Here is a 13642-nt window from a genome sequence, read left to right on the forward strand (position 1 = left end):
TGTCTGTTACCACTTTTTCTCAGCTCTCACCGAACCGATTTCTTTCAATGATACGTCAAAAGATCACAAATCGTATCTAGTCGAAGACATTACCCTTAAAAATTGAAAAAAATTCCCTCGTTCCCCGTAAAAGGGGGAAACCTCCAAAAAAATTACAAATTTAAAAAAAGCTAATTTTCGAAATTTTTTCAATTTTTTTTACTTTAAAGTGCCATAACTTTTTTAAAAATGAACATATCAATATAATTCTATTTTTTATAGATGCAAGACGTCATTACCTATCATTTGGTATATTTTTTTTATAAATCTGACTTTTGACCTGCCTACAGGGGGGGATTCAAAATGACAACTTTTTCACAAAAAATTGACTTTTTCAACTTAAATTTTGAAAGTGTTCCGGAAAGTCTGACACTTTTATATATATATTAAATTAAAGCTAATGTAATTTACTTTATTATGCGAAAAAAAAATTTCGAACTTTATTTTATCTTCACGGTGAAAATGGCTACCGAATGCTATTATTGTGTGAAAATTCTCGATTTTATTTTTTAAATTTTTAACTTTATAATGCTATGACATATTGAAAAGTGTATGGATCAACATTATTTTTTTATGAGAAATAATATTTTTTAATAATCCCTTTTTCATTCTACATACTTTATCTTAATTAGGATATTAATAATGAACTAGCAGATAATGTAGCTTTTGGAATAGTCCACCAATTTTTTAAAATTAAACACTATCTAAAGATTTGCATCGAAGCGTTTTTTTTTGATAGTGATTTTAATCACTGTCAGATATCATTATACTTAATCCATCTATACCACGTCACCACTGTGCCGCGACCCCCCTGTGCTGGGTTTTTTTATTCCTTTCTTAGATACATTTATAGATCAACTAAATTTAAGGTTTGTTAATCAAAAAATGTTGTTATTGGACTTCAAATATTAATTTCAACAGACGAAAATGAAGCTCACTTCTTACGTTTGGCGCAAATGTATATGTTTGACTTAAATGAATGCGAAGAATCTTTGTTACTGGCAGAGTTCAAATTATGGAAAATACGTTTAGAAAATATTAAATCATCAAATACACCAAGAATTGCCATGGAAGCAATAGTTTTATGCAATAGCCAAATTTATCCAAATGTATTTAAACTCTTACAGATTTTTGCAACTTTACCAGTATCAACTGCATCTAATGAGAGGTCGTTTTCTAATTTGAAAAGAATAAAGACATACTTGCGAAACACAATGTCACAAGTAAATTAATATTGGTTAATTTATTATTTTATAATTATGATTTTTTAAGTTTTTTTTTTTTAATACAGGGGCGGTTTAATAGTTTGGCTATGCTAGCCATTAACATAGAAGTTGGCATTGATACCAGTGAAGTAATTGATAATCTAAGTAAAAAGAAGAGACGCCTAGATCTTATATTATAAATTTAGTTTTAAAGTTCAAAAATTGTTAATTTTACTATAATCTTTAAAATATAAAAATATAAGAAATAAAGATCATGTAATATTAAAATAGATCTTAATATCGTTGTATCTTCACAACAATTTAAAAAGTAATTAAAAAAAAAAAGTTGGTTATCACTTATCAGTATTAAGTAATATAACATCTATATTCTATTATTAATCCTCTTTCTTAATTATAAAAAATATAAATATCACACATATAGCTAATTATCTTATTTCCTTCATCTCTTCATTCTTTTTATTATTATAATTAATATATTTCACTTCCTTTTTTATGACATATACTAAAGTTTTAAATTTCAAATTACTTGTCATTTCCCAATATAGTAATTTGAAAAATAATAAGTTTTTTTTACGTCAATAAACATTTTTACAATTTTCGTTTGTGAGGTTCATTAAATGTTGGACACCCCCCGAGAAATCATTCAAAATACGCCACTCTATAGAATATATTAATTCGAGCAGTATCATTTTTTCTTGTCCACCTTAAATAAAATCTTTCCATATCTTTATTGTTAATTAATTTGTAATATATAGGTGAGTGAAAATTCAGACAAAATATATAGGACATTAATCGATAAGTATATTACAGTTATGTAGATTATAATAATACTATAAACATTAGAATATATATTCCAGCAATTATCGTCGTCGTCGTCGGCGGTGGCGGTAGTAGTGTTTATTTCGGAATGTGATTTGCTAAACATCTCATAATAAGAAAACTTGAACTATCGTTATTATTATTATTATATATTGTCGATAAAAAATACTGATTTATTATTCACTATACGAATAACGGTCAAGCTTATTAACTCGTATATTAACAATTAATGTAATAGAAGGCGACATCGCCGCCGCCGCGTTAAGCCATCAGCAATACTAATCTCAAGTGCTATAGTATAAAAATATATAATCATCTATAAAGTCTTCTGACACAATGTTTCGAACAAATCTATGTTTTTTTTAAATTAGGAAAAATTAACGTTTTACGTACGAACTTTATTCAAAAATGTGCATGTCGCATATCAAAATAACGGATTTGACTTTTAAAATTCATACTTTTCGCCGTAATACATTTTTTTTTCGTCAAAAAACCGATATTTCTTAATACTATTATGGCCACTGCTGTGTGATAATCAAAAAAAAAAAATAATAATAACAGTATGTACAGTTAACAAATTAGACGAAGTCAATATATTACAGTGATTATCGTTGTCGTCGGCGGAGGCGATTGTGTATGAACCTATGCGATGCGGCCATGTACTCTGGTGGAGAAAGCTTTTGCGTATAGGGTACAGCATATTAAACAAGTGGACCCGACGCGCACCAAACGCATGTTCAAGGGTTAACGCATATCTAACCCAGAAAATTAATTTTTATTTTTCCACATAATTTAGGGGCGTGACAAGTTGTGTTAATTTACGTCTTGTTTCATCCCCCCTCCACTCATTTTAGGTTAGTTTACGTTAAGTTTCATTATCCCCAATTATAAGACTTGGTGATGGAGGAGAAGTTCCTCACCCACTCTAGGTTAGTTTACGATGGATTTCATCGTCGTTCCCCTCCCCCTGCACTATGTTAGTTTACATTGGATTTTCTCCCCCCTCCACACCTCTTCACCAACACCCAGATGGTGCAGCGGGTGGGTGAAACGGGGGGGAACCAGAATTTCAATTCTTAACCTACTTATTTAAGTACACAGTATATACGTCTTTAATAATCGATAATCGTCATCCGCAACAGATAATATTGAATGTCCTGAATGCTCTCGCACTATTCGTACCTTTGCACCCCTTTCAGTTGTCAGCCCTTGTCGCACATTACGGACCATTGTCATGGTTCACGACTTGAGCAATTTAACGCATACATCCGTCTACATCTCACTGCCATTTTCACCATTTTATTCTACGTTATATAGCTAAGTTTTATTTAATTAATCCTATTTATTTTATATAATTTATCTATTTCTTCATAGCTGCTTTGTCGACCATTTTAGTAATAAAGACATCTCCAAACCACCCTTTATTTTAAGATACTGTAATAAATATATATTAGTATTTTTATATGTAGTAAAACAGATATACCTCTTATTTCCGTTAATTTTTGTTTATCCCAAATAAACAACACTACCCACTGTAACTGGCAACCCCCTTTAATATTAAGGAGTAGCATGGCACACAAATATAATCTATACTTGTCAAAATAAATCCACATCCTCACTGCCCTGGTTTATAAAATCTATTTACAATGCTTAAAATTTAGATAACTTAGTTATTCGAACTAAAATTAACATTGAAATTTATAATAACATAAACTTTCATAAATATGTATATAATTGATTAATAAAAATAATAGCAACAAAATTACGACTACTAACATATGAATATTATATAAATAGAATGTAATCGACCATATAATTTGGCTGTAAAATATTAAGTTCTGATAAGTCTTCATTATTTTGGATATCTGTTTGTTTTTCGTTATCGACAGTATCTTGATTTACCGTATTAATTCTAGATGTTTCATCATTAATAGATTCAGTAGTCTCCAAGTTATATATTTCATTGTATATATTCGGGCTGCATAACCGATCTATAAAATAATATTTGACAATAATTTGCACGATTCTTCGATAAAAAAAAAAATAAATAAATAAAGACATCTTTGTAAAATTAATAACTTTTCAGCTTCATATCGAAGCTAAAAATATTCTACACAACTATGATTATGACACACGTTAATAGACATTGGCTTTAAATCTATGGAATTTTGTTACTTATTTAACATTTTGGCTTTACATTAGTTTAGGCAGACTTAGCCCAAAATGATAAAGATAGAGGCTATGGAGATGACGACTTCAGTACTGTACTAAATAGTTAATAACCAAAATTACTAAATATTAATTTATCTTTAAAAAAATAAAACTAATGTTGTTCAGTAGGTACTGGACTGTAGAACGGGATTAAAAATGAATAAAATAAAAAAAACCCGACTCAGCACAGGGGGGTCGCGGCACAGTGGTGACGTCGCATAGTTGGATCAAGTATAATGATATCTGACAGTGATTAAAATCACTATCAAGAAAAAACGCTTCGATGCAAATCTGTAGATAATGTTAAATTTAAAAAATTGATGGATTATTCCAAAAGCTACATGATCTGCTAGTTCCTTATTATTATCCTATTTTAGATAAAATATGTCGAATGAAAAAGGGATTATTAAAAAATATTATTTCTCATAAAAAAAATTATGTTGATCCATACACTTTTCAATAAGGTATAGCCATTTTCACCGTGAAGACAAAATAAAGTCCGAAATTTTTTTTTTCCATGATAAGGATATTACATTAGCTTTAATTTAAGATATATATAAAAGTTACAGTATTTCCGGAACATTTTCAAAAGTCAAGTTGAAAAAATTAATTTTTTGTGAAAAAGTTGTCATTTTAAATCCCCCCCTGTGGGCAGGTAAAGGTCAGATATAAAAAAATATATATACCAAATAAAAGGTAATGATATCATGCATCTTTATAAAAAAAATTATATGAATTTGGTTATTTTTAAAAAAGATATAGCAATTTTAAGTAAAAAAAATTGAAAAAATTTCGAAAATTAGCGATTTTTAAATTTGTAATTTTTTTAGAGGTTTTCCCCATTTACGGAGAACAAGGGAATTTTTTTCAATTTTTGAGGTGAGAGTTGAGAAAAAGTGATAACAGACACACAAAAAAAATAACATTAAAGTAAAATCTATTCCTTCTCAGCTTAGAATCGAGGCTAAAATAGAATTAAATGAATGAAACAAAATAGACTGAAACGAATCAGGATAATTGTTTTGTTCTTGACGATGTTGATTTTGTTGTTATTGAATGTGTAATGCTATCAGGTGGTTGCGTTTTATCACAGAAATGGCAGTCAGTATTCGTCCATTAGACCGCGACACTATTCCCGACAGAACCGGTTTCTACTTTTGGCTACTAGATGGTCATGAGTAGAGAATTGGAACACGATCACGGCGGCGACGTCGGACTGATCGGTGCAGTGATACCAATACGATTTACAAAAATGTGGAATGTACGTTCCGACGACGATTCCACGAGGTTAATGTATACGATAGCTGGACTTACTATTTTAAAATCAGATTTCTTCTTACGACCCTCGAAGACATTCTTGCTTTTGTTTTCCGCCGCCACCAAATATGTAATGCGAGTCCGCGTGGAGAAGATGGATTTATTAGTAAAAAGTAGAATTGAATAGAGTTAATTTATTAATGATCAATTTAATAGTGATCGATTAAAATACAATAAAATAACATTGAATATACAATAAATAACACACGAAATAGAACTATAGCTTTAGTTAACAGACTTAGAATTAACCGGGTTAGACTTACAATACTATGTGTAGCCTGACTTTCACATACCGAACCACGACTGAATGTAGGGGAACTATAGTGGGAGTCCTTTTTCCATGGTTGCCCTAAATCCCTTGGGCAACACATTCCTGTTTATTATACAATAATGGTAACATGATACCATCACCATTTATAATGAAAAATAATCAATATAATTATTGTAATTTAAAAATATATAAGAAATGTTCGACAGAATTATAAGCTTTTTATAAAGTAATACATTTTTTTAGTTAAAAATAAAAATATGTTACAATTTTTGTATTTTTGGCAATGTAATTTTAATCATAACTACCTAGAAATATCTGGTTTTAACTTTAAAAGCTATTATTAAAATAATGATTAAAAAAGTTTGAACCTACTTATCAGAATTGAATAGGGTTTGAAGATGTCATCACTGCTCTTTTTAAAATAAAAGGAAAATATGTTTCTTGTTTTATTCACTGCATTAAGAGATTCTTTGTATTTGTCCAGTTCGATTAGGTATGTTGACATTTCACTAACACGTCGGGAAAACATGTTATAGAGTTGAACAATATTATTAAAATGAGTAATTCTATAATTCATTATTATACCACAATAACTATTTAGTTTATTATTAGAAAAAAAGGTCTTCGTAGATAACATTATAACGTCCAATGAACGATAAGACTGAGATATATCTTTACCAACAATATTACGAATATCATTACAAATATTATTTAAATAAGTTTTCGGTAGTTTTTGAATTATAAATTGTTTATTGAAATATTCAATTTGTTTAATTATTGCTGTACCAATTTCTGTGAGTCTAACACGGATTTGATCTAGATTATTTTTACTTTTATCATACCACGAAGATTTGCAAAAATCATCAAATGTTTTTAAAAATGAAATATACATACGGACAACTAATAAAATTGGCCGAATAGTTGAAGCTAGCACTAGCTCTTGATATCTTTGTNTCGCTGAAGCTAGCACTAGCTCTTGATATCTTTGTAATTGTTTCGAATCAAAATTGTATTTCATGTAACGAAACACGTCAAAAAGTGTCAAATAAGAATCATCGGGACACTTATATTGAAGTGGTGCAAATTTAAAATAGTCTATAACATTAACGACGCGACAATCTTTTACTTCTGGTATTTTTCTATATTGTGCACTAGACAAGAGATTTCGTTCATCAAATTTTTGTTGCCCCATCATTAAATCGTAGTATAACAATTTATTGGGATGGAAATCCCATCGACAATCATTTTTCATTGCTAATTCCAATATTTATTTTTTTTTATTTATAATTTTAATCTGTCTACTTTGAGTTGCAAATCAGTAATAGAAAACCTGTTTTTTAGTTTTTCTACAATATCAGGGAGAAATTTAATTCTATAATCTTTTTCCTTATTGAAATCTGGGCAATTCGTAAAAACTTCCTCAAAAGATACATCTGAACACGTGCCGCGTGGAAAGTTACAAACATCCCACAAAATACAAGTGAAACTAATATAAGCGTGTTAAAAACCCGTCCAGTGGGGTCGCGGCATAGTGGGGACGTTGCATAGTTGGGTCCAGTATAGATTTAATCTGACAGTGATTAAAATCACTATCATAAGATGCAAATCTGTAGATAGTGTTTAATTCTAAGAAATTGGTGGATAATTACAAAAACATCATCAACTTCTATTTATTTAAGATTTACTCAATTGAGCATATAATAAAATTTGATTATAATTGTAAAAATCCATCATTAAATTCAGTTGAAACTAAAATTCATTTTTTTTTTTAATTTATGATTTATATAGCAACATATTACAAAAAAATTTGGAGTAATATAGACTGGTAGTAGCACACACAAATAGAGTAAAATAATTAATAAATTACAAAGTAAAATTATTTTCTTTTGTAGTTGAATACTTTTATCATATCAAATCTAATTCGACAATAAATACTTTAAGAATATTAGAAATTAATGATTTTAATTGTTTGTTTGGAAAAAGCTGGTTAAGCTACTTTTTATTTGAAAAAGGAATATTTTTTCAATTGTTAAGAGTAATAACTTAAACTAAATACGAATTGTAATCATTTGACTTATCGTTGTGATACGATCACATTTGCATGTGCCCATATCTCTGTCTCCCATAACATCGTTGTACCGTTTAATAGACACATATATATATATAATTAACACAGTGACATACAACAATACTAACAGGAGGGCGGACTGCACACATAAACACTTTTTGCAATTCGCGGCCAATGTGTCATAATAAGATATTCCTATCAACAGTTGACATTTTACCATCTTCGCTATCACTACTTTTGCCTGATAATTAACTTAACTTCGCTACCCCGTATATTATAGTGTGTGTGTGTGTTGCCGTCAGCTCCCTGTTGGATTAATCATCTCTAGGTGTCCAGCAGGTTGTATTATCTATTTAATATTTCAATTGCTTAATAAATATTTATTTATATCGTTGTTAACCTAAAGTGTTATATATATATATATATTGTAGTGCGACCCTTGGTAGTTCCTCTAAGGGAATATAAATTAAATAGGAAACTTCAGTACCTAAGGTAGATATAGCCTAGCCAGCTATCCCCCGTTGGTCCCTTAGAATACTGTCGACGGGCATTTAGGCTAAACCCCTAAATAGCGACGTAACAATTGGTGGAGGCGCCGATCTCTCTGTTTTATTTTAAACTTTCAGTGAGGGATCCCCCCCAAAGTGTACTACAATTTTTATATACCGTTTTTCACGGTTAATTTATAAATTAAATATTTTTTATTTATTATTGGCTCATTTTATTATAATAGTAACAATTGTATAGTTAGGTATAACTATAAATTAAGTTTTTGAGTTCCATAATCTTTTATATACGTTTATATGCCTCTCTATAATTATTATTTAAAACGCACCTTTAATAATCAAACTTGTAGAATTACCGAAAGAGTTTGGAATCTATTAGGTTTTGATAGTAATATTTTGGAACTAACACCAGATCAGGTTATTAGTTCATTTGGAAAGAAAAGGGGTATTTCTGTTTCTAAGGCTTTTGATCATACCGCTTTTATAAAATTTCCAGTAGGAGCAACTTTAATTTACGAAAGCACTATATTCGAAGTTTATAAACGAGAAAGTAAACGGCTCTATTTACCGAAACAGTTTCAACAAATCTCCCTTTTAGAAAAAATTGAAATTTTAAAAAAAGATACGAAAGGTTATTATTTTTGTTATTGTACAAAAGGGGAATTACTTAATATTTTGTCATTTTTAAACGCAGAACAGCCGATTAATAGTCACACTAAAGATTTGATAAATAAATTACGTTCTGTTTTCAAACAACCACCCCTCTCAGAAAAATACGAATCTGATTCGGACTCCGAAGCAGAAAAACTTGATAAAATTCCAAGTACTCTGCCGGTTCCACTAAGCACAAAAAGCGCTTCTTCGAGTGAATCGAACACCCCTACCGATCTCGACAAAACCGTTGTCAAATTTACTTTAGCTAAACCATCAGTAATTTCACGCGAGGTCACCGTAGAACCTAAACCTATTTCTGCGCAATCAAAACTTTTAGAAAATAAACCAGTTAAATTAATAACTACTATGGCCATAAACGCAATTAGAACACCCCAAACATTTTCAGGAAACTTAACAGAGGACGCGGATAGATTCTTCGTTAATTTCGAAAGGGTAGCAACCGCTAATAGGTGGTATGACGCGGAGAAATTAATAATGTTGCCCCTTTCATTATGTGACACGGCTCAAACGGTTTATGAGGCTATCGAATCCGAAAACCCAAACTTAAATTGGCATGAGGCAAAAAATATAATGATAAAGTTTTATAATTCAGACGCACGACTTCGAATGAGACGTCAAAATTTAGAATCTAGGAGAAAGAGTGATTCGGAAACAGTACAAGAGTATTTGCTAAAAATAAAAGAAGAGTGCAGGAGAATAGATAAAAATATGGCAGAAAGGGAGGTAATAAGGTATATTTTGAAAGGTTTACCAGAAGAAATTGTTAAAGAGTTGAGAACAATGGACTTAGATTCACTTGTGGCACTTGAGGAAAATATCAAAAGACTAGAGAGGAATGCAGGGCTAACGGAAATGAATGACAAAGATAAAATGATAGACAAAATGCAAAAGCAAATAGATCTTTTAACACTAACGGTTAACGGTACTCCAAGATTCAATAATAAATATGCAAAGGTTAATAAACAAAATTCGAGTCATAATAAAAATAATAATACATATTTTAATAAAGGTAATATGGCATACAACAACAAAAATAATTATACAAATCAAAACTATAACAACAATGGTAATAATTTTAACAATAACACTAGATATAATAATAAATATCAGAATTACAATAATTCAAATCGAAATACAGCGGTCATTTTTACAATTCTAATAATAATAATAATAATGGTAACTACAGAAACAATCACAATTTTAATAATAATAATTCTTATAATAATAACAGATTTTCTAATAATACAGGTCAAAATTATAACAATAATAATGGTGGGCGAAATCAGGNCAAAATTATAACAATAATAATGGTGGGCGCAATCAGGACGCAGGAGTTCCGTCTACTAATAAGTGGGCTCCTAATCAGCGGCCCCCGCAGCAAACTCAAAAAAACGAATAAGTCAAAATCCGGTGGTTAGGACGAATTTTGACATCCCTGCGCAGCCTAACCAAAATTTTCCGGTTTCCAATAACAATAATAAAGAAAAGCAAGCGCAAAATAATTTAAATATCACGGGTGTTACACGTTGTGCGAATATTTTTTCTAATAGAGAGTCTAATATTGAACCGATAATACTAGGAAAATTATATAATTCTGATGTAAAATTTCTTATCGATACGGGAGCATCTATTAGTATAATAAGCAATAATCTAATTCCAAAAAATCACAAAATTATTCCGGTTCAAAATACGACTCTTACTACAGCAAACGGTTCTCAATTAGATTTAATAGATAAAACAACAATAGAGGTAAATTTTTTTGATCATTTATTTTCTATTGATTGCGCAGTAGTCAAAAATCTAAAAGCTAATAGCTTGTTAGGTAATAATTTTCTGCAAAATTACAAGGCTAATATTGATATGTATGATTCGAAAATTATTTTATTTGACGGACCACACAGGGTGACCGTACTCTTCGAAAAATTCAGTTCTAGCAATGTCGCAAATCATATTTTTTCACACAAAGATTCTACCAATGTTTCCATTGAGTCCACAGTGGCGAGTATGCAGGTTTCAAAAAATATCCCACGAGACAGCTTTTGCGGTGTAAATACATTAGTAGAGGTGTTGAAAAATAAAAATATTAATGTTAATTTTCATGATATTCAAGTATTACTAGGCGTATATTCTGCAAGTCAGCCTGTCTGGCTTGAGGCAGAAGATCTAGCAGCCGTCGCGTCATATTACAATAAAAATTTAATTGTACTTTCCCAAGATAACAATTGTTCGGACGTAAATGTTATCGCATTCACAGAATTCGATCGAGATAACGTGTTTGTTTTATTTTCCCACTGTCATTGGTCTCCATTAGAATACGTAAAAAATTCTAGTGTTAATTTTAATATTAAAACAATTGTGCATATTAATGACAATATTTCAGTCGCCGACAGGCGTAAAATTCTAAACTCCAGACAAAAAAATTATGATTTTACCGAACACTTCAAACAAAATGATGCGTCAACACCAGACGTACACTTCGAATCTCAGGTTAACGNAACAGACGTACACTTTGAATCTCAGGTTAACGAAACATGTTTCGCGGAAAAAGAAACAACATCTTCTCTAGCAGACTTTTCACAAAAGGTAGAATTCGATATTAACCCGTCTTTATCTTACGATAAATGTGATCGTATCAGTTGAAAAAAGTAGGTCCAGTGAGGGTTGACAAAATAAATCGTAGCCACAAAAAGAACCACATAGTAAAATAATATTAATATGAATATAAATTTCTTCTCACGAAGGGAGACTATAGTGATAGGATCCTTTATATTTATTGAAGTTAAAATTCAAGTGAAACTAAAAATCATTTTTTTTTAAAATTAATGTTTTATATAGCAATATGATACAAAAAAATTTGGAATATTATAGACTGGTAGTAGCACACACAAATAGAGTAAAATAATTAATAAATTTCGAAGTAAAATTATATAATATCAAATCAAATTCATCAATATACTTTTAAAATATTAGAAATGAATGATTTAAATTGTTTGTATGGATAAAGCTGGTTAAGCTACTTGTTATTTGAATACGGGATTTTTTTTTTCAATATTTGAGGGTAATACCTTCAACTAAATACGAATTGTAATCATTTGACGTATCGTTGAAAAAAGTAGGTTAAGTGAGGGTTAGAAAAATAAATCGTAGCCACAAAAAAAACCACATAGTAAAATAACATTAACATGAATAAGAAATTTCATCTCACGAGGGGATACTATAGTGATGGCATTCTTGATATTTATTGAAGTTATTGAATCTAAATGAGATAAAAATAAAATAGTTTGAACATTTTTTTCTAACTTAAAAAAATACAAAATATTATTGCCACAAGCGGCTTCGATTATCGTATCCTTAGCGTAAAAAACACAGGTGTTACCCATTTAGCAACTGTTCGTTGCTTTCGTCGCATGATAAAATTAGCATTTTAATCTAATTAAAATTTAAAAATTACTTTTTCGACTTTAAAAAAGTAAAAAATTGTAATAAGTTTAATTTATTGTGTCAATTAAATTATATAATATTCATGAAAGTCAGTGTATTGCCCTTATAAGATATTTTAAAATAAAATAAAATACAAAACTCAGGATTTTAACACAAAAATAGCATATTTTTTAATACGGTAGCCATTTGCGCATAGAGGATAGGTCATCGGGACAAATTTTTTTTTTTAATTTTATAGTACATGACATAAGCTTTAATTTGACATATGTTTAAAGTTGCTGTATTAAATCCTCTCCTGTGAGCAGAATAAGTGTTATATTTTCCAAAAAAAAATTATATCAAATGAAAGGAAGGTTTCATTATACAAAAATTTTATTTTGATTTGTTAATTTGTTGATTTGTTATTAATTAATTAATAAAAGGTGATTTTTATCGCAAACATTAGATTCTTTGTTGAATTTCGGCAGTCATTTACACAAGTAAAATAAGGTGTCGGCTCAAATTTTTTTTTTCAGTTTAAAGTATATGACATAACCTTTGATTAATTATATGTTTAAAGGACGCAATATTTCCGGAACATTTTCAAAAGTTAAGTTGAAAAAGTTAGTTTTTGTAAAAAATTTGCTATTTTAAATTCCCTCCAGTAAGCAGGTTAAGTGTTAGATTTTCAAAAAAAAATGATATTAAATGAAAGGGAAATATCTAAGATTTTAGTATAAAAAAAAATTATGTTGATTTCTTTATTTTTGAAAAAGTTTTAAGAAAAAAAACCCAGCAAAGGGGGGTCGCGGCACAGTTGTGACGTGGTACAGTTGGATCAAGTATACTGATATATGAGTGATTAAAATCATTATCAAAAACCCAGCACAGGGGGGTCGCGGCACAGTGGTGACGTGGCATACTTGGATCAAGTATAATGATATCTGACAGTGATTAAAATCACTATCAAAAAAAAACGCTTCGATGCAAATCTTTAGATAGTGTTTAATTTTAAAAAATTGGTGGATTATTCCAAAAGCTTCATAAACTGCTAGTTCCTTATTAATATCCTGATTAAGACAAAGTATGT

General features: G+C 29.7%; 1 protein-coding gene across 3 annotated transcripts in view; it reads left to right on the top strand.

Moving 5' to 3' along the window:
* Positions 1–13642, top strand: part of LOC126897348 (52 kDa repressor of the inhibitor of the protein kinase-like) — a 51294-nt gene that overhangs the window by 7376 nt on the left and 30276 nt on the right. For 2 of the 3 annotated variants that reach the window (XR_007702075.1, XM_050670882.1), the window contains exon 2: positions 961–1262. Coding sequence is in view for 1 of the 3 variants with exons in the window: in XM_050670882.1 (XP_050526839.1) it covers positions 996–1262 (267 nt within the window). In the remaining 2 variants the exon portion in view is untranslated. Of the gene's footprint in view, positions 1–908; positions 1325–13642 lie in introns of those variants that run through there. The other variant, XR_007702076.1, reaches the window with a different exon arrangement.

This window comes from Daktulosphaira vitifoliae, unplaced genomic scaffold (genome assembly GCF_025091365.1).
Source record: "Daktulosphaira vitifoliae isolate Bord-2020 unplaced genomic scaffold, ASM2509136v1 Scaffold_2, whole genome shotgun sequence".
In the NCBI taxonomy this organism is placed as follows: Eukaryota; Metazoa; Arthropoda; class Insecta; order Hemiptera; family Phylloxeridae; genus Daktulosphaira; species Daktulosphaira vitifoliae.